General features: G+C 38.6%; 1 protein-coding gene across 4 annotated transcripts; it reads left to right on the forward strand.

The window, feature by feature from the left end:
- The first annotated feature begins 199 nt into the window (after nucleotides 1-199).
- LOC145491942 (sodium/potassium-transporting ATPase subunit alpha-3-like) lies at nucleotides 200-26,021 on the forward strand. 4 transcript variants are annotated; one of them, XM_081471242.1, is made up of 24 exons: nucleotides 200-292; nucleotides 3,365-3,448; nucleotides 7,172-7,333; nucleotides 7,409-7,468; nucleotides 10,033-10,236; nucleotides 10,829-10,891; nucleotides 11,464-11,649; nucleotides 12,746-13,132; nucleotides 13,688-13,829; nucleotides 14,213-14,286; nucleotides 14,909-15,003; nucleotides 15,835-16,225; nucleotides 16,871-17,057; nucleotides 18,603-18,706; nucleotides 19,271-19,448; nucleotides 19,537-19,638; nucleotides 20,176-20,330; nucleotides 20,556-20,650; nucleotides 21,308-21,347; nucleotides 21,961-22,095; nucleotides 22,889-23,019; nucleotides 23,726-23,827; nucleotides 24,139-24,230; nucleotides 24,803-26,021. In XM_081471242.1, exons 2-24 carry the CDS (start codon nucleotides 3,374-3,376, stop codon nucleotides 24,829-24,831), a joined length of 3,189 nt encoding a protein of 1,062 aa, XP_081327368.1. In that variant the 5' UTR covers nucleotides 200-292; nucleotides 3,365-3,373; the 3' UTR covers nucleotides 24,832-26,021. The 4 variants fall into 4 exon arrangements, with proteins under 4 accessions (XP_081327368.1, XP_081327369.1, XP_081327370.1 ...); XM_081471243.1 differs by lacking the exon at nucleotides 200-292 and having other exon boundaries at nucleotides 3,303-3,448; XM_081471244.1 differs by lacking the exons at nucleotides 200-292; nucleotides 3,365-3,448 and adding an exon at nucleotides 4,589-5,061.
- The last annotated feature ends 1,948 nt before the right edge of the window (nucleotides 26,022-27,969 follow it).

Below are 27,969 nucleotides of genomic sequence, written 5' to 3' on the forward strand. Positions count from 1 at the left end.
AAGCAAATGTTCATGAATTGTATTAGGGAGGGGAGAGTAGGATGACTAGCAGGTGCGTGCATTTCGTGGCAAACCGCCAGCTGCGAAACACAAATCAGGGACGTGACTGGCTGAAATGAATGAAAGGGTCCCCGATTCTGAACAATTATCTTCGGGAACTTAAGTCGGTGATATCTTCGAGGCAGAGGCGATGGGAGTGTAATTAAGTCTGGTTTGTGATGAAGAAAGCTTTTTAACGGAAGCCGAGGTAAAAGTAACTGACAGTCTCTCTGGTGTAAGCAGAGGTATATCGGTAAGAACTTTTGTTGTTGTTAAAGGAGTTAGCATTTTATAATACCTTGTTGTCAATCTTCAATCTGATTCAAGCGATCGCAACTGATCAAAACATCCTAGTTTAATTTACTGTTGTGGCCTATATTCATTTAAATTCTGCATATTCGCAAGCTTTTTAAGTGGTTTTCAGATTGTTTGTTGCTTAGCAGAAAAGAATACATCATTCAGTTTATTTGCGGTTCAAATTTACACTGAAGAGATATACGAATCTATATTCAGATTTAACGAACCGAAAATTATAGAGATAAAATCGGACAACCGAAATGAAAACTGAGATTTCGTGGCATAATTTCCCTTACTAAGGAAAATTTAATATTAAATGGAGTAGCTTTCAGAGTTACTTAATATTTAGTTTTCGTTTGTTCAAGCCGGTTCCATTTGTTGAATAAAGAATCTCCTCTTTGAAGAAATCTCATTAAACAGAACATTCTCAATATGTTTCCACACGCAGATTCAATTTCCATCTTCGCACAGTTTTATTTATTGTTTGTCCCAAACCACAAAAAAAACCCATAGCATTTTCGAGATAACTAAGGTTGCAGACCTTTTATCAGACATGTTGTTAGCAATTTGCACTTAATTTCAATCTATAATCCAACAATATGTTTTATTTTGCCGAGTGTATCTACGTACCGTGGTTGTGTGATTCACCGCGGTGCACGGAAGGGAAAATCACTACATATATCGTCCAGTTCTATCACTAATTGAATGTCTTTGTCCATGAGTAATTGACATTTTTGGATCGACAAATGGAACTAGATTTCTATTGGAAGTAATGTCGAGTATTTTTAGGGTCACTTTCTTTTGCATCTCCGGAGCCCAGCGGCGCCATTAGATATCGTCCTCTAGCTGAGTTCCCGAGTATTTTTTTTTTTGCCCTCTGGGAAAATAACACGAAGCTGCATGAATGCTGGCGGGATAATTTTTAATGCTGCGTGGGTTGCCTGTGAGATAATTTCACTGGTTTCTCGATATAATGGCGATTTTACCGAAGCTGATAGACGTTAATGACTCCTCAAACATTGTTTTTTTTTTCAAAGAAAAGAAAATTCATTTAGATTGCCAAAATGCGCGCGTGGTGAAAATAGAATTTCAGTAAGTAATACTAAACCAACCTCGTTAATTCACAGTGCTTTCTCGTTAGAGATTCCCGCCCCTTCCAATCTCTAACGGGAAAGCCCTGGGGACGAGGTTGATCCAAACAAACAATGTTAGAAGCGCTGAGTTGAGACGCCACGGCTAACCGCTGACCATGGAGCCCTACGAGTTTAAACTTGAGCATCGGGGGACGGAGAGAGGGTAGTTTTTTGTGGTCCCGATTTAATGGTCCTGGGCTATATTAAGACCCCTTTAATTTAGGTATCGGTCGGTGGATTGAACGGGCCTTCGACTCCAAAATGGCGCCAAGAAAACGGTTCAAATAATCAGTCAAATCATTTAAGATAAAATAATAGAAAGGATACGGAGCCTTTACATTTAGAAAGTGATCGTGTTTGGAGTTTCTTGAGCAATGCCTATTAGCGTTACCAGTCGTAAACGTAAAGATCAAATAATCAGTAACCGGGCTTACCGTATATATGAAAGGGAATATTCTATGGATTTGGGATAGAAAGTGTTTCCGTGCAGCGCTATTTCAGTTATAGAACGTTTGCAATATTTTCAATAGGCGGTTGATATTTTGCGAGAACTTAATTGCGTCTCACAGTCGATGCCACTATCTTCGTAATTGTGAAAGCCTTCATTCCATTTGTAGCTACTTTTCCGCTTCTTAAGCAATTACTGCTATCAGCCTCATCTCCGATAACCTTAGTGAAAACCTTCAAAATCAGTCCACTCATGAATCGCGGTTTGTTACATCACAAATTGCAAGTATTCACTGTGCAATAGCTAGTGTTGTTTCTTCGTTGAAGATTACAAACTCAAGGACAATACTTCACGAATTGAACGAGTATTTAACGAGCCAGCTGACGACATCAGTAAAGAGGCTTGTGTCAAGGTCACGTGACGTCTTGCTTTTAACTATGTAAACGCCATCATAATCATCAAGTTGATTGTTTTCTGCAATATTCAGCGTCGCGTGTGATATTTAAAACCCAAAATGACAAGGTCAACAGTTATATTTACATCTGCACGTGTCCATACACCGGTGAAAACACGTAACTGTATATTAGCTTACACCGGTATCCTTCATGTACCGTTTTCGTTGTGCACGTGGAAACCGGTTGGTTCGATAAGGTGATTAAACAACATGAAACTTTTAATTCAATTAAATACTTCGTAATCGCCTTCATTACGGAAACATTTCTGGAGTGCTCTCGACATTTCGTCCCGCTGACGATTTTTCGCTTACGTTTTAAGTGCTATATACAGAGTAGTTTTTCTATTTAAAGTACTGAACATTCGCTCTGTGACGTTCATGCTGAGTAAAAGGTCAGGAGAAGGCGATCTATATAATTGACTTACTTCAAAGGTGGACTTCTCAAGCACGGAATCGTCTTAGTCTGGAGTTTGTACTTTCTGGTTTGTCATTTTGAGCGAAAAGATGTTAAAATGAAAAATACCGCAGTGTAAATTTACATAAAAATAAAAATAGCTTCAAAAGAAATAAGTCTTTGTAACTTACCTTCGTAGCAGTGTTAAAAGTCCGAATTCACAAGAGGTGCGAATTTCAGAAGCGAAAATTGAGCGTTCCCCTCTTTTTTCTTACATGCGCTCCAGTCTAGTTTTCTTTCTCTCAGTTTCTCGCCACGCTAGACAAGTTAATCAAGCTAGCTAGCTTAACTCCTAATCACTGAATAGTAGAGTAATCAAATGTACTTGTCAGATCAACTCAAAAGAGCTACGACCTAAAGTCAAACATTGATTAATTTGTCTATTTGGTTTTTGTTTCGATGAATAAAACATAAATTAACCGATTTCGCGCTTTTGCATAAATTACGCATATTGTGTGCTGTGATCTCATTCCGCAGCTGTCCCGTTTAAGTAGGTAATCGAATTTTCTCTACTTTTATTTGATTTCTTTTCACCTCAGCGGGGATCGATGGCCGAAAACAAGGAGTTGTTGGGTGGGCTGTATGTGCAAGATCAGTATGAAGTGGACGGAACGCCAGATTCGGTGAGTGCAATTTGTTGTAAACTCTACAAATATAAGAGTATACTCTGAGGTTAACTTGTCAATTTGATTACACCGATCGAATATAGATATTTTCCCATTGAAGTCTTGCACCGTGTTTGCGCCATATACGCTCTCTGTAAAAAGTAGAATAAACAAAACTTTCGCTGGATATTGGAAAAGTGCGCGCGAAAATCTCAAGTGAATAAAAATGTTTAAGATTGCCCTCGATCTCTTTAGAAAATATCGTAAACTTGGAGTGTCAAGCATGCAAACCTTGTGAATGATCAGTATTGCACCAAGATCAAGACGAACGGCCAATTACGGTTTCGCTCTTTTTGGTGCCCTACCTCTGAATCATGATCCCTTTAATTACGACACTTCGTAATTGGAATCCCCGTTCCGGGACCCCAGATTCTCGGCCTCATTGCATCCAGCCTAAACAGTGGATCACAGCATAAAACAGCTTGGGGCTTTTTAGCTTCGCTGCTCAATTGATTTGCATAAACTCATTGTGTTGTTTTTAGTATGGGCTGAACTGACTCGACATCTTTGATCTGTGACTAACTGCGATCGTAGGACAAAATAAATGAGATATTTTTAAGCTGATTGTGTGCTCATGTACCTTTTTTTCTGTCCGGATTAAAGATGATTTGTAGCTGACAAGCTCATGATTACATAACACTCTGCCACACAAGGTAACTTAGGCAAAATTAGCATACATGATTGATGAATAACCAAGCACTGCTAAATTTAATTTGGGTTCAAAGCATTCTCTCGAATCTGCCATTCTTTCCAATGTTTTACTCTCTGAGCTCCTAATTTCTTTCAAAGATAAGTTTCAAAATTCCCAAGTTTGAGACTTTTGTAGAGCGTGTTTTCCCAAAATATCAATTATCATTGGCTCCTTTGGAAGACTTTGCTGATCATTGCTTAAAATGCCTGGAGGTTCGGATCAACGGTGCATGAAAGCAAAATAGTTTGACGACTTTAAAAGGAATTTATTGTTTCGCTTGGCAAGACTCGGCACCGGCTTAACCTGTAGAAGCCATTTTCATGGCGCAACGTGTTTAAAAGCTCACTAAAACAAATAGGAACAAACAAGAGCATTTTCTTGAAACCACGGCAAACTTAGTGTGACGAAGAGAATGTGGGAGGTCAATATAACGTCGAAGTTTCCATTGTGTTTCTTCATCAGAAATTCCAATTCGTAGTAATAAATTACATGGAGTATTGTATAAAACAGGAATAATATAGATTGTTCGATTGACGAATATTGGGTTCAAATACAAAGTCGAAAAAACCAAACCGGCAATATCACAATCACCTGCTCTCCCATTGGCCTTCAACGCTCATTTGCTTATACTGTATTCAGTGACCCGGTAATTTTCCAAGGCCCAGTGACTTTATGGTATAGCTGCGTCTATCGAGAGTCTTTACCAGTTCAAGCGTGCTACGACTCACTAAGACTGACGAACTCTGTTGCTTCTCGTCCGGGAGGTTTAACTGACAACCGTTCAGTCTTGCCAGGCTTCCACGGCTGGTAAACAGAGATCATGAGCAAAGCTGCGCGTGGAAAGGGGGCGAAGGGAAACGCGGAGGAAAAAGAGAACTTGGTAAAGTATTTATAGTTACTCAGATCGGCGTTAAGTGCCGTTCAGTTGTTCGGCCGGCGTCCGAGGGTGTTCAGCGTTTTAACGGTCATGTCGCGTTAGTTGTGCAGATGCCACTGGGAAAACGTACCTCTGGCTAGTTGTTTTTTTATACCTGTGTTGTTCTGTAAAGTTTTGTACCGTCTAATCTGGAAAATGCTTTTAAAACTCTTAGCGATGGAATATGTAGTCCGGGGTACACGGTTTCCGGCTGGCGAAGCCGGTTCGCTACTGAGAGGGGAGTTCGTTAAAGCAATCTGTTCAAGAATCTAGTGATACCCGTAAAAGTTCTTAACGACTTGATCTGACGGCGAACTGCAAGATGATTTAAACGTAGTAAGAGGTATGTTCGTAAACGAGAGCAAATTCGGAAAAAAGCGCCGGATCGAGCGATTTGGGTGCCGGCTCACCACGGGGTATTTAGCACCGACGACTAACCTCGCCAGTTGTCTGTTACAGCTAGCAGAACTAATGAAATATCTTAAGTCTAAAACAGCGCTTTTTGTTTTTAAAGTTTAGATCTGTAAAGAAATCTTATTAGAAGCTATGAATGAGTTTAATTGTAAGTTTTCTAGCTGGCGATTGAAATATCACGCACTTCATCAAGTACATTAACATTTGCCGGTGAGTTGAGCACATGAACATCACGTGCATTATATGACGTAGCTGATTTGATGTGACCTCGTCAAAGTGTAGCTCAACATGAGATTAAAATCATAGACAATTGATTTTTATCTTTTGGACAAATATTGATCTGATATTCGCTCATTTCCTTATTTCTCACAATGTCTGCCATAACTAAAGAAAATTAAGGAGTCGATTAAACGTCACAATGAATACAAGACGTGGCGATGTGACTTACACGAAGTCAAAGTGCCACAAGCAAAATTTAAAGCTCATTAATAAATAACGTTAATTATGCTTTATAAGCTTCAAAATGGCTGAATGTATTGGTTATACCTCGTGACGACAAGTGCACAAAGCTATATCGAAACGAAAATAAATGTTCTTAACACTATACGATTCAATCTTTATATTTATTAACCATCACAATACTTAAAACCTAAAAATGTATTGGCGCTCGGCTTCAGGACAGCCGTCACTGAAAACCGTGACAGCTTAAACGTTTATTTTTTATTAAAAGGGGATTTAAAAAATCAGCTGTCATGGAAAATCATTTTTATATTTAATTTCAATATGGCTTCAGGCCTGCAAAAACAAATAATTTCACCGTTTCCGTGGCAGCGTTTATATTCCAAGCCTTGTTGCATTTTGAAGTCAGTATCGCATTGTGCCATCTTACGTAAATATTTTTAAGTGTTCATAAAACACAAGTCCTTTATCATAGACAAGAGGGAGCCTGTTGGTAAAGAAAGTAATAATTTTTTTAAGCATGCAGTTTCAAAGACAATAAAAAGTATATTTGATGCGATTAACAATCATGCATATTAATATATATTTTTGGCAGGTAATATGAATTCAACACTGGAACTTTTTGCAGCAATATAAGTTTTCAGCATCAAGTTAATGATAGTTCTTCCAACGTCACACTTTTTTGAAATCTTATAAGCCTTTTTATTTTTATGATCCCAGGTTACATCCAGGCGTGATCAAATTCTTCTCAGTGTCTTTTTAGTTACCGGAGGGGCGTACGAAAATTAAACATATCAGAGTCCATTTTGTGGACTTTGTAATGTTTTGGTATGTGAGTTTTCGCTTGGCAGTATCGCAGCGATAGCGCCAAAATAATTCGTTGCCTAAAATATCGAGAAATGTGATATTTGGCTGGCTGCAAAGCATTGAAATGAGTTTTTAGCATGCTTCTGCGGGCCTTTTGCGTCGGCCATGTTGGTTTGGGCAAGCTGTAGTTTCCCAATGAAATGCTCACGTGGTTTATGATTGACAGCCATTTTAACGCTTTAATGATCCACGTGGGTTTCCACAGGGTTGTGTTCCAAAATGGCCGACGTTACTGAACTGGACGAGGAGGTGTATAGTAAACTCATTTGAATTTTCAAGAACTTCTTCGTCTTTCGTGACAGAGACTAATGCTTTAATTTCTTATATTTTCTAGTTTGGTAGAAGCCAGAGCTACCGGGTAGCTACGACACCCTTAGTCGACGATGGTGGCAAAGGCAAAGATGGCGCAAAGAAACCGGCGAAGCTTTCTAAGTCCAAGGCCAAGAAGAAGGCAAAGAAGGAAAACCTCGAAGACCTGAAGAAGGAACTAGAAATTGTAAGAAGCGCATTTCATTGCTGAGATCTAATCTGAGTGAAATGAAACTGAAATCCTCGTGTTTTCGTTTGGTAGGATTGGCATACGATCTCTTTAGAAGAAGTTTGCAGACGTTTAGAAACCAGCACAGAAACGGTAAGGGAAAATACAGTCTTGTGTACACACTTGTCCATTTTACCCTTAAAAGTGGTTTTATTGTATTGCTTAGGATGACAGCCCCTTTGAACGAGCTGTGTATTCTTGAAATCGTGTTGAATAAAATCGGTTATGTAAGAAAATTACTCCACTATAAATAAGGGTTCGATGGCTTTACTATGCTGTATGCAAATTTTGTCGTGTTTCGAGGCATTAAAAATGTACACAAAGCTGTGGTGAATCACCCCCGCTTATAATACCTTCGTTCACTACATATTTCACTTTTCTACGTCGATCGTTTCTTGTTTAATTTGTTGGTTGATAAAGTGGTAGTTAATGAATGGCTGGATTCGTTTTGATCAATTGGTTTACAAGCTGAAGCTTATACTTTTGGTCCGATTTTGACCTGACCAATCGTACTGTAATCATTTGCTTACAACCTTCAATTTCAAGTCCCTACTTTCGCATTTTTTAATTGTTTTCTGCATTTTGAATCTCTTATCAGCTGTCCATGTTCAAAAATTAAACATTTCATTTGCAAGGATTGCAATTTCGATATAAACGTCGATTGTAATAGACGATGTGAATTCCTATCGAGAACTGTAGTCAATTTGACAAGGCTTGCAGCCAGAACGGAAATTAAACATCGGTGTTGATTTCGTCGCTTCCTTCCGATTCGCTTGAGTGAATCGATCGCGCGAGCCGGTACACGTAATTAAAACATGTATGTATGTTTTTACATGAACTTAAGCAAACGTTGGATTTCAGTAATAATATTAACCTCATCTATTATTCATGATTTCCAATCATTGAATGGGATTTCCGATTCTGGTTTCAAAGTCTGTGGGTTGAACGTTTTCTCCACAGACGTGCGGATCGAATTGTAAATTACAGCAACATCGGAACAAGTTCATGTTATGACCAAACACTGGCACATTCGAGGCTTTCAATCTGTTTTCTGGGGTGTAAATTCCTGAGCAAACTATTTGCCTGAGTTTATTTTCTATGAATATTTGTAGAATTCTCTTTTATGGTCCCATGAATTCACGAGCAATTCCCAGGGTATCTATGTGTGTATATGTAAGGTTCATTCTGTTCCTAAAAATAAGCTTCACTTTATGGGCTCCTGCCGTGTCATTTGCAAGCAAAAACAAGAGCTGAAGATGATATGTTTCAAGTACTTGAACTTTCATGTTTCCTTTCGTGAGAATAGCTATGCAAATATCGTTAACATGTTCTACACATTTCTAGGATTTCATTTTTGTATTCGAAAATGGTCATTGAAATGATTAATAGGAAACTTGTTAGAAGGCAACTATAGATATACAACTTGCATCAGTAGTGTTTTGTCAACAGTTTGTAAAGAGACTTCACTGTATTAGTTTGCTAATCAAATAATAGGAATGTTAACAATCTGAACCAGCAAATCCTTTCCTTGTCTATCATTTTTGCTTGTTCATGTCTTACACATTCAGTTACAGGCACATGCACATGATATTAATGGTGGATATGTACATGTAGCTGACCAAAAAAAATGTCATCACTTGCATCTGTGATTGTGCTTTTGATCGTACCCTAACGATATGGTGATAAAAGATTGCGTGGCTCAAGATTTCATAACAAAGATCTTCACTACATTTGCTGTCCCTGTTAAAAAACCCATGTTTTTAGTTCTGTGTGTATATCCTTGGAGGTTTGATAGGAATAGTAACACAAATCTTTCCTTGGACTTGTTTTAAATAGCCATCTTAAATTTATAAACACAGTCTGTACACCAAAACAACTAAATGTGTTGCCCAATGTAACATATTAAGAACAAGCTGCTGTGCTTTCAGAAACTTGTGGAAAAAATTTTCATAGTTGGTGGGCTATTTTACTTCAGAACCTTTTTGCTTCACTGCAGGGTTCCTGATATTTTTCACTTTATACTTATTGATACCCTGTAATAAAACGCTATTAATTTTGTTTAGTTTCAGTCTTACTGTGACTAAAATTTTGTATTTATTTCCCCGTTTGTTTTTCTTACATATAATTTACATGTAATTTTAAAATAAGAACTTAATTTTTTATAATCAGTGTACGTTTTTCCAACCTGGCAATGTAGTTCCCTAAAACAAGCGTTACAAAACTGTAAACAATTTGTCCATCATTGCTTGAACAACAAACCTAAAGAGCCCACAAAATCATGATGGCAGGTTTGTCCATGATGTCATAATCACAACATGTGAGTACAGCAAAGAATGAAAAGTGCTTGTTCTTCCACTCTGCATACTAACTTAGCAGTGTTTTCTAGGGGTTTTTTGTTGTGACTATGACAATGGCTCTGTTTTCTACCCAATACTCCTTTCAAATTCAGAGTTTTCTAATTTGGGTAATGGTGGATGGTTTGAGTACCAAGTTTCAATCATATTTATCAGACTTCTCTTCAGAATTTTGGCTTAGATTTGGCACTTTTGTTATTTGGGAGATGTAGTTTTGATATCTGGAGAATTTTTTTTACAAAAAACATTTCTTTATTAGGTTAATAAATAGCACATTAAGGAGTTGAACTGTGTCTTCTACAGGGTCTAACAAAAGAAAAAGCTGAGGAAGTTCTTAGGCGGGATGGTCCAAATGCACTGACCCCTCCACCTACAACCCCTGAATGGGTGAAGTTTTGTCGGCAGTTGTTTGGTGGCTTTGCCATGTTGCTGTGGATTGGAGCTATTCTCTGTTTCTTTGCCTACGGCATTCTAATAGCTACAGAGGAAGAGCCACCGAAAGATAATGTATGTACTTATGACTAAATTCGCGTGACAGACTTTGGTACTAGTTTTAAGGCAAGTAAAGTACACGAAACATCGATGGACATGCTACCAGCTTTTCTCTGGATTTGTGGGAAATTTAGGCCTTTGTATGACTTATGTATGGCATCTTTGTTTCATTAACCCCTTGAGTGCCTATATGTATATGACGTATTTAGTACGTCAGGAGTATATCAAAATTTTTACCCCTCAGGTTTCCATGTGACATACTGAGTGCATCAACATTGTGAGAGATTTAGTTATTATAAACTCCCGGCAGACCGGAAACAACTTTTGTCGGCTCCTGAGATTTGTAGGAGGTTTTTAATTTCCCACTGCTGTGATGTCATATGGATATCAAATAATTTACATCAACCACTGAGGAATTAACCGCATTGAAACTAGACAGCTATGACCTTTCAGAAAATGTTTACAAGTGTGGTTTAAATGAGAAAGCTTCAATCTATCAGTTGCTTTTAACTAGACACCGATTTTCAGGGAAAATGGTGTGGCACATAGCATGCACAATGGTGTGGCACTCGCGGGATTAAAAACTTTCTTTTCCCTTGTTTTTCAGTTGTACCTTGGAATTGTGTTGTCTGCTGTTGTCCTTGTTACTGGAATCTTCTCTTATTATCAGGTATGTGGATTAAGAACGCTCTTTGAAATTGGTATTAAGTTTTGAGTTGCAAACAATGTGATTTTAATTTGATTTGAAATAAGTAGTATCAGGGAAGTAGTATCAGGGTTTGTACGGATCCTGGAAAACCTGGAAAGTCCTGGAATTTTACTGTGGCATTTTCCAGGACTGGAAAGTCCTGGAAAAGGGCTCCTGGTCCTTGAAAGTTCTGGAAATCTGTTAAACTCAAGTGAAAATATGAAATGTATGGCAGACAGTAAGAAGAGTTAGCATTGAGATCTTGGGAGTGAAAGGGTTAATGTGAATTTTAGAGTCCTGGAAAAATCAATGTGAGTCCTGGAAAAGTCCTGGAAATTTGTTTTTGAAAAAGGGTACGAACCCTGTAGTATGGAATAGGGTTAAGGAACAGTTTCAGTTAAGGTCCTGGGTTCTCTTGTGTGTACTGACGCTTCCCAGTTCTGTATCCTAAAAGTAAAGTAGTTAGTGAAGTATTTATTAGCAATTTTAATTTGCTTTGTTATTGTTTCAAGAACGACTGTTCAAAATGTGATATTTATCTTTGACAACCTCAGGAAGCCAAGAGTTCTCGCATCATGGAGAGCTTCAAGAATCTGGTTCCACAAGAGGCGCACGTCTTGCGTGGTGGTGAAAGACACACAATCAATGCAGAACAAGTTGTTGTCGGTGATATTATTTTTGTCAAGGGTGGCGACAGAGTACCTGCTGATCTGAGAGTAGTGGAAGCCAGAGGTTTCAAGGTAATGAACAATTCTACTGGAAAGGATTTCTTTGAAATTCACTTTGCCACAATTTTGTGTTAAGAGAAGAGAATAAGGAGAATGTATTTTTTTTGAGACAATCAAGTTTTTCTTGAAAAACAGGACTGTTTAGTTTGCAGGTATAACTTAGTGGTAGCTGTAGGTCTGACTGCGTGTGAACTTTATTGGCAGGAAAAACTTTAACCTACACGTAGCAGACAAACACCATTGGCATCTACATGTAATGCAGCTTGATTAAATTAACTGAGGTTGTTTCTTAGCCACAACCCTTTAATTAACAATTATTCCACTACAACTGTAGCACGCATTGGACATGAAGTGATAGATAGCTAATGAGGTGCGTTGTGCCAAGTTGACGATAATCATCTCAAATCCAGCAAGTGTGATTGGAATAACTGTTTTATTAAAAATACTCTCAAAATATAGAAAACTAAACTAAACTAAAAATAAAATGCACAAAAAAATCATGTATGTGCTTACCACATTCGTAGAGCATGGTATAATGGCTCATAACCCATCATGGCTAAGCCAATGAAAATTCTCAAATTGTGTTATCCAATCATCCAGTTTTTAATGACTATTGTCATCTCTCTTTCTTTCCTCTCTCCTACACCTTATCTCAGTCCTGCTGCAGAGTCGCAGATGGACACAAACACTGTATTGACGTCATAATACATGTAGCAGACATAGTATTAGGTATCCAGTGGGTCAATGTCTATAAGCAGAGGTTCGGTCACAGTCATAATTAGCTCTTAACATACACCACTCTGTGGACAGTTGGTCAGGAGAATTCAAGGTTAAATTCTTTTTTGTGAATGGATGAACCTCTACTGGAGACCGGGAGATTCAGTCTGTATTCGGGAGACTGCCAGATAATTCAGGAGAGTTGGCATAGGTGTTGAATCTGGTATTAATAAGGATTTTCATTTGACCTCTCATAGGCTATGACTTTGATTGAGTATGTACATGAAATGCTGTCACTACACCCTTTTTCACTTAAGAGAGTTTTTACCATCAAATGGGAGAGTTGACCGATCTCTGTCAATAATTTACATATTGTTATTTTGCATTGCAGGTAGACAACTCTTCCCTCACTGGTGAATCTGAGCCACAGAGCAGAGGACCCGACTGTACAAATGAGAATCCCCTGGAGACAAGGAACCTGACTTTCTTCTCAACAAATGGACTGGAAGGGAACTGCATGGGTATCGCTGTTCAGACTGGTGATAACACCGTTATGGGACGTATCGCTAACTTGGCCAGTGGTCTTGGAAGTGACAAGACTCCAATTGCCATTGAAATTGAACATTTCATTCACCTTATTACCGGTGTGGCTGTTTTCCTTGGAGTCACGTTTTTCATCATTGCTTTCATCCTGAAATATCACTGGCTTGAGGCTGTCATCTTCTTAATCGGTATCATTGTGGCTAACGTACCAGAGGGGCTTCTTGCTACTGTCACAGTGAGTACATATTGAAGCTCTCCTTGTAAGTTTGATCACTCTGATGAGTGTCTTCCAACATGAAAATTTCATGTATTTTCAATGCTAAGTGTAACATTTACATCTTACAAATCAGTAGAAAGAAAAGGTTACAAGAAAAGCTCAAAATTTTGCGGCCGAATCCTGTGCTTGTAAACTCAAAAGGTGATATTGCCATTCAGGGCATGAAATAATTATCATACAACATAATCTTAGAGGGGAAAGACATGACCTGCTTTATTTGAAGTTTGTACTTCTTATGTTTAAGTCTTCCCCTTTGTTCACTATTAAAACACTCTGTAGCTAAATTTGTTGCATTGCAGTTCTGAGTTCAATTCATGCATATGTACATGTATACAGTAGCTAGTTTCTCACCTGTTAAGATTCTTTACTTATATGTTTTCAGTTTGCACTCTCCTTAGCTTTCTGTAGTTTAAAATAAACCCAACGGTAGCAAATGTAAGTACACCAACTAGTCTCTTGATTGTCCCAGGTTTTACTCATTTTGCTGAATGTGTTCTGTTCTTTTTTGCGAAGGTATGTTTGACACTTACTGCCAAGAGAATGGCTTCCAAGAACTGCTTGGTAAAGAATCTTGAGGCTGTAGAAACTCTTGGAAGTACATCAACCATTTGTTCTGACAAGACTGGAACTTTAACACAAAACAGAATGACAGTGGGTAAGAAAATGCTTGCTATTGCTGATTTACAATGTATATACCTTTCACTTCTCCACGCACCATGTCAAGAATTATTAAATAATGGCATGTTTTGCAGGATGTAAAGAGTATTGATTCTTACTAATACTTTCAAAAGCAAGGCTGTCATTAAGGGCTGTTATCATTACACCTTTTATGGCTGAGTATGTTTAATGGGCCTTTGATGTTATTGCTATACTTGCCTATACTCTGTAGATGAATTCACCCATTGAGTAACTAGTTTGTCACGGGTGTGAAGTTAAGGCTACACATGAATCAAAACTTATTGACAGCCTTGTAAAAGGTACATGTACATCAGTTTGTTGGATAGTCAATCACTTGGTGTAATGTTGTTACATTTTTAGCTCATATGTGGTTCGATAATGTAACGATTGAAGCTGACACAACCGAAGACCAGTCAGGAGTGTCGCACAGTAAGGTGAGATGCACTCTGTGTTCTTGGTGGTAAAGTGCTCTAGCTTATGATTTATTCACCAACAGGTCTTGGGTTGTTGTGTGACCCCATCCTTTTGTGAAAATACATTGTGTAGAAGATGAATTTCACAAGTTGTAATTATTGTTGGGTGGCTTAGTGGCTAGGGCACTGGAATCGAAATTAGGAGATCACAGGTTCAAGTCCTGTTCTGACCACTAGCTGGTGCTTTTCTCAGTAGTCTCAAGTTCTCTTCAGTTCTTGGCCAGTCTTTTAAAGAGCCAACTGGTCTGCATGCCTCCAGCCAGTTGGGATTTTTAACCATGTTATGTTCATTTACATTTTATTTGTTTCATCGTTTGTTTCTGCTGACCCTGAAAAGCCCAAATGAAAGAGTGGTAAATTAAGATATTTATTTATTTAAGATCATTCTTGGATTTATGGTAAGTTGTGTTATATTGCTCGACTCCTAGTTATGAAACGCAGACTTTCAAAGGTCACGGTGAGCATGAGACATGTACATGTAATAAACTAAGAATGGCTCATGAGTTTCTTGGCTGGTTTTCTCAATGTTACTGAGATTTGATGGCTGTGGCAACTTAATTTGTCATCTTTTTTTTTGTTGCAGACATCAGATACATGGAAAGCTCTGGCTCGTATTGCTGCGCTGTGCAACAGAGCTGTGTTTAAAGCAGACCAGGATCATATCCCAATCTTAAAGAGGTACAATTTCATGGAAAAGCCCCTTTCACAGTTCATTACGGAGAGGGGGAGGGGGTGAATAGGGCTATGCAAATCCGCCAATTAGTGCCTTTTTTGCACCAAATCTGTCGATCTGCCAATATTTTTGTTCAAATCCGAAACCACAATCACATCCAGAAACAGAAGTATAAAAGTTCAAAAGTAAACTGGTAAATGTGAATGCCATTGTTAATTTCGCACAAATAGTAAAGAAAGCAGCATACTTGATGGCTATAACATAGTGCAATTCCCATAACAGTCTCACACCTGAGCTTAAGGTTGAAGAAAGATCTATGATCCAAATTTTGTTTAGGACCCAAGATCTGAACATCAATACAGGCACAATCTGGAATCCGTGCCATAATTTACAGCTACAGATCCTCGATCCACTCTGTTTTCAAAATCCGCGAATCCACTCAATTTACTGCAAAAATCCATAATCCGTGCACTTTTTAAGGCCACATCCATCAATCTGAAACCCTATTCACCCCACTCATTACAAACAGTGAAAATCCAACGTGGATGCGTGCAATTTTGGGCAGTTTCTGCCAAAATTGCTTCAAATCCAAGTTAGATTGCATTTTAATGACAATTCATAATAATTGTTTTAAGCTAACTGTGAAAAAGGGCTATTGCCATTTACCCTAGCAAGTTGATTTATTCATGTTCATGTTCGTTCTGTGTGTTCATACATGTATTGTAATCATTGTGCAAAATGAATGCAGAGCTAAATTTTGTGTGTATTATTTTGAAACTGCACACTCTTGAGTGGGCCATCAGGTGATTGACAATTAATTTGGTATGTTTGAACAGGGACTGTTCAGGAGATGCATCGGAATCAGCCTTGATGAAGTACATTGAATTGTCAGAGGGAAGCGTGAAAGAAATTAGAGAAAAACACAATAAGATTGCCGAGATTCCATTTAACTCCACTAACAAGTACCAAGTCTCAATCCATGAGAATCCTGATCCTGACGACAAGCGCTATATTCTTGTGATGAAGGGTGCCCCTGAAAGAATCCTTGATCGCTGCTCAACCATCCTATTCAACGGTGAAGAAAAGGAGCTTGACGAGAAGATGCAGGAAGCTTTTAATACTGCTTACCTTGAGCTGGGAGGCATGGGTGAACGTGTTCTTGGTTTCTGCCATTTCTTTTTGCCCTTGGAAGAGTTCCCGCCAGGTTTTGAGTTTGTTACAGATGAGGTGAGTACATTCTATCTTGTGCCAAGTTTAAATGTTAAAGTTTTGCTTGCCACCATGCATATAATGAATTATGTACAAGTGAAAAAGTTCTCAGCAGTTGAAAAGCAAGGAACTTAATCCTGTGAGCTTGTTTATTTACCAATAGCGCAGACACCTGGATACTTGGGTCCTCTGCTACTTGTAAGGCAAAGACTAACACAAGAAGAAAGAAATCTTCATGTGCAGTTGCTAAATTCAGACTTGCATCAACTTTAAAACAGTTATTCATAAGCAAATAAACATAATTTCTGCCTCGTCATGTTGTTGAGTTAGTAATAAGACTCCTAGCAGACCAATTCTTAACTGGAAGACTGCTGGCAGTAATTTTGCACCCCTTGTGGAATTTCTTGTTTTTTTGTTGCACTGCTATTGATGTTGTGTTGAATGAAGACACTGATAAATGCCATACTTAATACCTTCTTTGATGACGAGCAAATTACTGAGTAATGTTACTAATTAAAAATATTCTTAAGATTTCTTTAATGGGGAGCAAAAGGCTACTAAATATATAAATTGTTCTCACGAGAAGTTTTCTACAGTGGGCAGGTGGAGGTTGGAGAGACCATTTACCATGTACTGAAAGATAAAATGTCTGTTTGTTTACAGCCTCCTAATTTCCCACTTGAAAACTTGTGCTTTGTTGGTCTCATGTCCATGATTGATCCTCCTCGTGCTGCTGTTCCTGATGCTGTAAGCAAATGCCGTAGTGCAGGAATCAAAGTTATCATGGTCACTGGTGATCATCCAATCACAGCTAAGGCCATTGCTAAAGGAGTTGGAATCATTTCAGAAGGTGAAAAAGAGTTATGCCTTAAATGATATTTTCTACATTTCCAATGGAGTTGAAAACGTAATTTGCTTGTCAGTGACTATACAATATTATTGTCCACCATAGAAGAGAAATACTTACTACATGTAGAAGATATTTTTATCATGTAAGGAATAGTGTCTTGAGATTATGATCTGAAGATATCATCGCTTGAGCAGGGATGTAGTTAAGAAAACTCTAACCCGCCTCATTAGCGAGCCCAGCCTGCTTTTCTGGCCTTGGCAGCTGCAAAGGTTACTGAATTTTTTGTCTTCATGTAAAATTGCAGCTGAATTTTAAGTCCTCTTTCAGCAGGAGAAATAAGTTTGTAGCCTGCCCTAAGTGACTCTCCTACTTGAGGGTTGGTGTTCTAAGGGCTAGTCTTCATCCCAGCTGTTTTGTAGACTGCACATTGCACAACGTTTGTCTCCACTGGTTACATTCCTGCCCAGAGGTCTAGCCAGTTACAGTTAGATTTCATTTATTGGTCAGTTTAACAAATTGACACTAGTTTTTCATGAGTCTGTCCTGTTATTGATTATCACGAACAGTCACGTGTGACAATAATTGTTATGTAACATTTAGTCTCAAAGTTTTGGTTTTGTTTGTACAGATCATACTTGATTTCAACTTGATTTTCCAGGTTTTATATTATGATCAAATTAATTGTATATATGTTACGACATGTGTCATTTTTGCAGCGGATATGTTTTTCGATAGATCAATAAGCAAATTCACAAATTTACGACTGTAGTTACAAGTTTGTAACATTGATCATGAATTTTGTCATAATATTGTCAAAGTAGCTGTTGATCCACGAGGCGATAGCCAAGTGGATCCGTAGACTACATTGACAATGTTATGATGAAATTCATTGTCAGTAACAGGACAGACCCATCAAAAACTGAGAACAATTTAGTTTTTAGGTTAACAAACTGTCAAATTGTCCACTCTTGCTCGTTAACACATTGCATAAATTATAAATAATGTGTCTGTCCGCTTATTGAGAATGAAAATGACCAATGAGTGCGGCAGAATTTGTGCAGTTACTGCAAAAAAAATCAGAATTGCAGAATCTGTCAACTGTACCAATTTAAGCTTTTGTCATTGGTTAAAGGTCAGTGAACCTACAGCAACACCAGAAATTGGCACATCGTTTTTCACAGGAAAAAGAAATACAATGATTCTACAGTATATAACTCAAAACATCAACATGTATTACAGTCAGGACACTTGAACCGTGAACATTTGACATTTTTTGTACATTTTTTTAGTGACTATAGTATGAGGGTTCTTCATACTAACAAGATTATTCAATGTTTTTACACTGTAAAAATGCAGATCCTGTACATTTGTAAGAAGAGCCTTCGTTCTTTCATCTCTGAAAAAAGTGCGAAAAAATGACAGGTGTTCATGGCTCAAGGGTCCTTATTGTAAGCTGTTGGACATGACTATCAAGTGTGCATAAACATTGGAAGGCAATTACTGAATGTGGAAAATAGATTTAAAATGATTGCACTATTATTTCAGGAACTGAGACAGTAGAGGACATAGCCACTCGTCTTAACATTCCAGTTGAGGAGGTCAACCCAAGACAGGCGAAGGCCATCATTGTTCATGGACAACAGCTGAAGGTTAGTGAAAAATTTACAGCACACAAACCTTGCTTAAAATATGAGATAGATTGGCTGTAAAGGAAGGAGATGAGGAGCTGGAACAGAAGATTTGGGGGAGGTCTGCCACGTTGCTGTCCACTGGATTGAGTGGCGAAGAATTGCTGAAGACCTTTGTGCCACCCAGGCACTGATAGGATAGATGACAAAAGCTTAAGTAAGCTGAGGTCTCTTTCAGAGGTGTCATCATCGTCACTTCTCGTCATCATTATCATCATCATTATCATTATTATTATCATCCTCATCATCATCATCATCGTCATCTATCCTTAACACTGCACTAGGGGTTGCATGGGACAGTGCACCTTTAGATTAAGGGTTTTTAAGGTCTTGCAAAATTTCAGCCAGTGATAAGCTCTCTCCCTGGAGAAATAAACCAGCGACATCCCTGCTATTGTCATAAGGTCCATTGTTTTTCTCCTGCTCAAGTGATTGTGAGGTTTGACTGGAACAATTCCATTAAGATAGAGTGGCTTGGAAGTGATATGTTTAGTTGAGCAACCTTTGAATTTGTGGTTATTATAGGATATGACTAGAGAAGACATTGATGACATTCTGGCCCACCACACAGAGATTGTATTTGCCAGAACTTCTCCACAGCAGAAGTTGATCATTGTAGAAGGCTGTCAGCGACAGGGTGCCATTGTTGCTGTGACTGGAGATGGTGTCAACGATTCTCCAGCCTTGAAGAGAGCAGATATTGGTGTGTAAACTGATCAACTTTAGCATGAAACTCTCACTTTCGATTTAAACTGGGATTATCATTCTCATGTCCTGTGTTTCTTTGCCAGGTGTTGCAATGGGCATTGCTGGCTCGGACGTATCCAAACAGGCAGCAGACATGATCTTGTTGGATGACAACTTTGCTTCCATCGTCACTGGAGTTGAAGAAGGTGTGTATGTATCTTAACCTAATAATTGTTACATGAATGTAGTTTTGATTTCCAAGTTGAGGTTTCGTTTTTTGGGGATGTAGTTTTGAAAGATTGTGCCTTTGTAATCTGTTAATGGTATGCAGTCTTAGGTTTGTTTTAGTTCACTACCAAGTCTGTCTATGATGAAGTGTCATGGATTTTCTCATCTGAAAGGTGATGAGAACACCATGCTGCCTTCCTTCTGACTCAACAGACAGGATTTATTATCATGCAAAAGTTGTTTGTTAATATTTGTTCGAGTCAAATTTCTTTTACGGTCAATTGCTTAGAGCCTCAGTCTGTCAGACGAAGTGCATGAAATCATGCTTTGATTTCATGTACATTAATTTGAAAAAAACCTTAATTTGTGATTATTAAAATTACGTGGTCACACAGTTTAACTTTGAACTAGTTTACATACAATAGATTGTTTGACTTGTTAGCTCAGAATGGCTGTTTTGAGGTTTGAGCATTGAATAGTGCCATGCAGCTCAAAAAGGTTCTTTCTTTCTTCAGGTCGTTTGATCTTCGACAACTTGAAGAAGTCCATTGCCTACACACTGACCAGTAACATCCCTGAGATCAGTCCCTTCCTCATGTTCATCATTTTGGACATTCCTCTTCCTCTTGGCACAGTAACCATTCTGTGTATTGACTTGGGTACAGACATGGTATGTGAACCTTCTCTCAATAGAATGAAGGTGCCACACCTGAACATTATGAGAGTTTTAGTATTAAGTCTTGTTGAAGTCTGATGATTGGTTTCCAAAAGGTCAGCATAGCATTTTCAGACCCATAGTTTCCTCTATTACCTCCCTGTGAATAGAAGAGAACCATAGTTTGAAGTTCTTCTTTTTCCTCTATTATGCTCAAATAGATGTTTTGGTGTGTCTTAGGTTCCTGCCATCTCACTTGCTTATGAAAAGGCTGAGTCAGACATCATGAAGCGCCAGCCTCGTGATCCAATTAATGACAAACTTGTAAATGAAAGGTGAGTGACTTGTGTGTGATTGCTGCACATCATGTTTGTTTGAATTGCACTGCACCACCCTAATTTACGTGTAGGTCATCATCAGTGTGTTGCAGTACATCTTCGTAACATTACCCATTTTACACATACATTAGGTCATATAACTAAACTTAAATCTTCTATACTGGTACTGGAGTTGGGGTGAAGTCCAAGCTTGATGAGTAGCATTTCAGAGTTTGGCAAGTGTTCATGTAAGTGCGCATGTGTGTTGACATGTCTGTCTATGATGAAGTGTCATGGATTTTCTCGCCTGACAAGTGATGAGAACACCATGCTGCCTTCCTTCTGACACAGCAGACAAGAAGTACGATGGAAAAATCTTCTCTGACTTTGACAAAATAACAAACACCAGTCTTAAAATGCACTAGACCTGCATTTACCATGTGAATCTGGAAACTGTGAACATTTGTGCGGTGACCAATCAGATAGTAGATCAAACCACAAGCCACAAAGCTAACTGTCACTACAGCTTGCAGATTACTATTTAACTTGTATCTGTTTGACTTGCCCTTGCAACACATGCAATAACAATAGAGTTCACAGTATATTTAGATTTGCACTGTAAGTGCAGCATGTAAATACCTATACTAATGGACTTCTTGTTGATTTGATTGTCAGGCTGATTGCCATGGCCTATGGTCAAATTGGCATGATTCAGGTAAGCAAATAGTTGTTTTCCCTCGAGTGAGATTGGAGTATTATTTGCTGTTTGCAAAGTTCCATTTTGATATTTCAAGGTGGAATTGTCAGTGTTGGAATCACTAGTTCATCTAGTGTAATTGTCTGGTTTGAGGTACATGTAGTTCTTGCAAGAACTGTTGTCAGTGACTGACCTCGTCAACCTGAGCAGAAGTCATGTTCAGAGTCAAGAAGAAACTGTAAAAACTGTTTGTCATCATCTGACCAATCCCTGCAGATAAACTTTAAACAACTTTTACATCCAACATCATCAAGGTTCAACCAACCGGGCTTCTAGCACCATTGAGAACAGTTTTCTCCCAGCTCTGAAGTTTCCATCCACTCGGGTTGTTGAAACGTCAGCTACCAACAAGAATTCTTTTCAGAAGCACCCTTACCCAATTGAATGATCACAAATGTTTGGAAAGTTGATCATAACATGTGTGTAATGGTGTTTGTTTGTGTCGGTCAAAATCAGTCAGTCAATGTTAATGCTAAATGAAATAGGAACTCATTTTTTAAAATCACGATTTTGTACATGTATGCTGTAAGTGGTGCTTATCCCATGTTCATTATTTCCTGTTGGTTTTCAGGCCACAGCTGGCTTCTTTGTGTACTTTGTAATCATGGCAGAGAATGGATTTATTCCCAGAATGCTGTTTGGCCTGAGAAAACCATGGGATAACAAGTCAATTAATGATTTACAAGATTACTATGGACAGGAATGGGTAAGTCTAAGTCAGTGTTATAGTGGAAAATAGGGAGCCTTAAAGAGTCTTGTTTTTTTTACGTGCGAGAGTTTGGCTATTATATTTTATTTGGAGCATGTCGAAAGGAAGAAGGAGGAGAAATACTCCTAGCTGCCTCATGCTATAGAAACCGGGATAAGCTCCTGCAGCTATGGGCCAGTCGGCTCCAAGGCTTCACTCACTCTTCCATGTCGAAACGAAGGAAATCACTGTGAAACAACTGAAGATAATTAACCACACTCTCAGGAACACAGCTTACAGTAAAGCAATAGGATTTCGCTTCACCCTGCAATATCAATAATGTCGATAGCATCGCAAATGGCGGAGGCTGACTAGGGTACTTTAACAACGAGAACGCCTATTCAAAAATGAATTTATATTACCTTCGTTTTTTTGCTAGTTCATTGATCCGTCCGTGTACCTATCGGTCTAAAAACTTGCTCAGGCTAAATATACAATGACAGCATTCAATTTCAATGGAAATACGTAAGATTAGCTGTCGTGGTTCATGTTTTCTAGACTTCAAAATACGAAGAACTTGGTCGCTTATTTACTGTTTACTTATGCTGTTGTTTGCAGAGAACGGCTAAGAAATGAACAAAGATTTATAACGCACGTGCATATCCATTGTGCTGCTAATTAAACCATTTGTTTGGTGACACTCTCGCGTTGCCTTTGCCGTCGTTGTTTGATAAAGCGCCTCAATGACGTGTAGATGAAATGGTTTCTGACTGGTGACCTTGCCAATGTATAAATTTGTCCTTTCTTGCAGACTTTCAATCAACGTAAAATCCTGGAGTACACCTGCCACACTGCATTTTTCGTCAGTATTGTGATTGTGCAATGGGCTGATCTGATCATTTGTAAAACCAGGAGAAACTCGCTCTTCACACAAGGAATGAAGTATGTCATACTACTTGCTATCTCCTGTGTTTGCTTGTTCTAGCTTTCAAGTTATAAAATGTTGTCATTTGACCACTTTTCTTGTGACATCCAGAAATTGTTTCTCGTTTGTACCAAGCTCATAGTTCATTTTCTCTCAACTGGTATCCACACTTTTTTTTAGCTTGTTTTGAGAATTTGGTGACACAACACAAGGCAGTGGTATCTTTCTTCCAGTTGATGTTTTAGAGAAATTGGATTTTGAACCATGTTCCTAAAAAGCGTGCTTTCTTTGTTTTTCTCAACGTTTTTTTACAAGGATTTGTTGCCGTTTTTTGTTACTCTTCAGCACCAACCTTTTTTTTAAAGATATTTATCGTTATGACCTGCATGTATTCTAGCTGCTGCTTGCGACAGTGATGCAGTACTCGACTCATGTGTTTAATGTATTGTTAGCCTGCCGGCAGCCGGTCTTCCCTCTTGGCTCAGACGAGTGTTTCTTCGTGAACACGAACGTAAAAGAGCGTTGTGGACGCAAAGGGGCTGGGGCGAGTGCAGGGGCCCATGTCTCGTCCCAATTCCCTCTCGTCTGAAACGTCTCGTCTCATAATCCTTACCCGATTTCGAGAGAGCAGCCGACTTCCGGTAGTCTATTGTATCGTAGAAAACTGCCCTCTACGTCTGGGTTATTATCACACTCACCGTGCTCTCCTCACGTTATTTCCAGCAATTGGTTCTTGAACTTCGGTCTTGTGTTTGAGACCGCATTAGCTGCGTTGCTGAGTTACACCCCGGGCATGTCCAACGGACTTCGCATGTATCCTTTAGCGTAAGTATCACCTTGGTCATTTTCTTGTTGAAATCTCAAAAAGTGCGCTTTGAAACCTCCTTCCCACAACAGGATAAAACTACAATGCTGACTCCAGTAAAGGAAGGTAGTGGTTGTGGAGGGAGGGTGCTTTAACTTGAGAAAAGTTTAAAGTGAGAAGTTAGTGTCACCACTTTTCAGAATTGGGATCGTTCATTCGAGTCATGTTGTGAGTTCACAACGGGATGGGGTCTGCTCGTGAAAGTAAACTAGATTTACACCGTCTTTTAGCGTGTCCTTTTCTAAAGTCTTGAATTTGTTTCCCGTTTCAGTTGGCAGTGGTGGTTCCCAGCCATGCCCTTTAGTTTGGTTATTTGGATCTATGATGAGATTCGCCGCTATATTCTGCGTAGATATCCAGGATGTAAGTATCGTGAAATCAAACAGTCCTTGTATACGTTTACTAAAAGATGTTCGAGAATTAAGTAAATGAGGTCACGGCAGCCACATTAATGTCTACAAACCAATCCCGTGGGAGTTGACCTCTCTTCTTAATATGGAAACTCTTTCTTCTTTTCCAATATATTTTGCTTGGCTGCTTGCCACGGGAGTGAAACCGCTCTACACCTTTACTTAAATATGTCAAGTTCGTGAAGTAATCTATCAAACACGAAAGACTGTGTTTGACTACATTTCTAAACACCGATAAGAGGGTTGAAAAAACGACGCGCAACGGAGTATTTTTGACGAACTTCGAGGTCTTTGGAAACCAAACACCGTCACGCCCATGATTTCCTTTGTTTTAAATTCATTAATTATTTATGAGTTTAAGAATTAGTAACAATGGCAACTTCATCAACAATCGTAATCGTTTAACGAGACTTTTCCTCTAAATTTTTCAGTACTTGTATATGAAATAGTAAAACAGTAAAACAAAGTGCGTACACTTTCTTTTGATTGTGAATTGAAAACCCATTCCTTTCCTTATTTTTTCAGGCTGGCTGGACAAAGAGACCTATTACTAAACCACAATTTTTAGCAGACTTCAATGGCACCAGAAGATTCAGGCTTCTGCGCGTGTTACCTTTAAGGCCACGAAGTCCTCGCTGTTATTTGTATCACTAATTATTATATAGGTTTACTTTTTCTCAGTGAAAATTCAAAATGGGTAAATCCATTTTATTTAGCCAGGAAAAAAAATCAGTAGTTCTGTTAGTAACGCGTATTTAATAACTGTAGGTATTTTAACAATCACTGTGCAAACTAAAAGTTGTAAAAGGTTGAATCCAAAATTTTGATGATTCGGGGTTTGTTAGAGGTTTCTATCTATAATAACGAATTCCTGAAACTGTATGACTGAATATTAATGAATTGTGGTGTGATACCAGTTTAATATTGCTTTTTTTTTTGTTTTTGTTTTTAACACTCGTTAACATGGAAGAAAAAAAATACATTTGTATTCCGATTTAGCACAATGCAAATACTTTTCGAAGTGCACAGTTTGATTTCTTGTGTAGTAATTTTGTAACAATATAAAGCGTGTTTCGTCGTTATTGTATATTTGAAGAATTGATCTGCAGGGCGTAGTCGGATTTTAGAAGAACAAATACTACAGATAAAGTTTCTGTTCGATAGACGGATTCGGCTAACATTTTTACGTCCTTGTTGCCGCTCAATTCAGACCACGTTATGATTCATTTGGAAGGTTACGATTGTTCAATTTGTCACACGCAAGTGTAGCATGTAGAAACAGAACAATAATTGTAATCTCCCAAATGAATTATCACATCTCTTCAACTGGGTGGCAACACGCCAGCCGAATCCGTCTTTTGATACGTTTTTCATTGTGGCTTTAGCTTAGCATCCTGTGTAGTCTTTTTCAGATGGTAAACAAAGCAGTTCAAGTACCTTTGGAATCATTATTTCACATATTCCTAGATAAGCAGAAGTGTAATTTAATTTTCTTCTCAATTACGAAAGTGACTTAAATGTCAGTGAAAATTTGAAATAATTTTGCCAAATTCTTGGAATATATTTTCCCGTAACGCAATTTAGGGTTTAGAAAGCGTGTAAGCATGATGTATAGAAACACTTAGCTATTGAAACACTTAGCATGTGTTATCAACACACTTTTGGTGTTGTTGTAATAAATGGTAGTGTCGTCATCATCATCGTCATCATCATCATCATCATCATCATCATCGTCATCATCATCGTCATCATCATCATCATCAAAAGCAATAACAACAATAATAACAACAATAATAAACAGCAAGAGCATCTTCAGCAGGAACAACAATAGAAGCATTACAGAAGCAGCAGCAGCAACAGCAGCAGAGACACAAGACAAACAGCAGCACCATCCACATAAGCAGCAGAAGCAATAAACAGCAACAACAACAGAAGCAGCAACAACAACAACAACAATAACAACAACAACAACAACAACAACAGCAGGAGCAACCAAAAACAACATTGCCAGCAGTAACAACAACTAATAATAAAAACAACAAACGACAGCAGCAGCAACAGTTGAAACAAGGATAGTAGTGGTAACAACAACAACAGCAACAACTACCATGGTTAAAACATTGTTTGCTTTCCACTTTCAATAGTTTTACATAGGTCATGGATGTATTGCATATAACTCTGCCGGAATTCTTAGCAATAAAGAATCTTGTAAGCCATTTCACTTTACGGTGATGCTACAGTTGAAATTTGAACAATTGAATAATGATTACTGAATATAAAGGTTTTAGTACCTGATTTAAATGTGAAAAGGTCAGCCAGTTTCGGATTGATATTCCCATATCATCACAGCACTGAGAACAACGGTTGAAAACGCTAATTTTTCGCGGTGGCTAGAAATAAATTTTTAATTCAGTGTATTTTAACGCCCAGACGGGGTTCACATGGTTATCGATAAGTTGTCGAATAGGAAAATAGCTCTCATTGCCTTGATGAGAAATTTCGGGAAGTTTTGGGAAAATAGCATGCTTACGGATTGATTTAGGTTTATGGTTAGAAATTAACGGATTGTAGATGTTAGGAACCTTTGTGATCGGCATCAAAGGTAATCGAATTTTAGTGGAGTTCTGTGTGAACCCTGTGAAACCAACTTTGTTGGTATCCGCGCTTAGCTTTCCATTTGCCATCAGAGTAGAACAGATTTTTCAGAACCCTTCGTAACGTTAACACTTTAGGCAATCTTTTGAGGATGAAACGTAAGCTTAGTTCATTGAACTGTTCAGAAGGTGGATTTCTACTTTCGAAACGTTTTGTCATTAAAGGCAATTTCATATCTGCGATGTTGACTGAATTGAACCTTTTACCTCCTAGTTGATAATGGCCAAAACCTTTTTCTCGCCAGACAGTTACTGAAAGTGGCAATCCCTCGGAATTTTACGACAGAGCCTTCCAGAGTTAGCAAGAGACCCCTCCGAAATCAATGCTCTTAATTAGCCCCATGAAAGCAACGATCTTTGCATACTCCCTGGGCAAACTTTCCCTCGCCCCAACGATCCATAGTAAACGAATCCAAGATAGCAGTCTAATACGAAAAAGTGCGCTCGCAAGCCCAAAATACGTCTGCACCGCAGGCTATTGCCCAGTAGTTTTGGGAAAGCTATATTACGGGCGACTTGCAAGCGCAAGGTAAATTGCGTAGAAACTAATGAAAGAAATCGACAAAGCAACTAAAACAGAGCTGACGCTTTGAATATTCATGAAGGGAAGTTGGTCATTGCTTTCGCAATCATCCGCCAGATCCGTCGCGTCTTTCAATTTTCTGGCGGGAGTCGTCTGGAGACCAGTCTGCATGGAGGTCTTCCAACGACTACAGGCGCTGGTTTTTTTTCTGTATATTGTTCGGCCTTACCGTTCATTCGTCGAACCATGATCTCGGATTTACGTTGACGCAGCAACAACTAGCCTTCTTTGCAGTGGTTATTTGGGTGGCTACGCAAGAGAGGATGGAGGATAAGAAAGAGAGTTAATCCCACATACAGGCCTTACTACCAAGGTAACACCTCAAGTTATTTTTAGACACTTCCTGTTTCAGAGATCCAAGTAGGGTCTAGAAATAGCCAATCCTATGAGGGAGATTTTGCTCACGTGAACAGCCCAGGGGTGTTAACATGCATAAATGTAAAAAGCATAAAACG

The sequence above is a fragment of the Orbicella franksi genome, chromosome 7, assembly GCF_964199315.1.
Source record: "Orbicella franksi chromosome 7, jaOrbFran1.1, whole genome shotgun sequence".
Classification (NCBI taxonomy): Eukaryota; Metazoa; Cnidaria; class Anthozoa; order Scleractinia; family Merulinidae; genus Orbicella; species Orbicella franksi.

Bases quoted from the DNA above. Each gene is read 5' to 3' on its own strand.
- LOC145491942 (XM_081471242.1), top strand. From the start codon at position 3,374: ATGGCCGAAAACAAGGAGTTGTTGGGTGGGCTGTATGTGCAAGATCAG. The intron at 13,830-14,212 runs GTAAGAAAATGC...TTACATTTTTAG, and splicing joins ACAAAACAGAATGACAGTGG to CTCATATGTGGTTCGATAAT. The intron at 18,707-19,270 runs GTTAGTGAAAAA...TGGTTATTATAG, and splicing joins TTCATGGACAACAGCTGAAG to GATATGACTAGAGAAGACAT.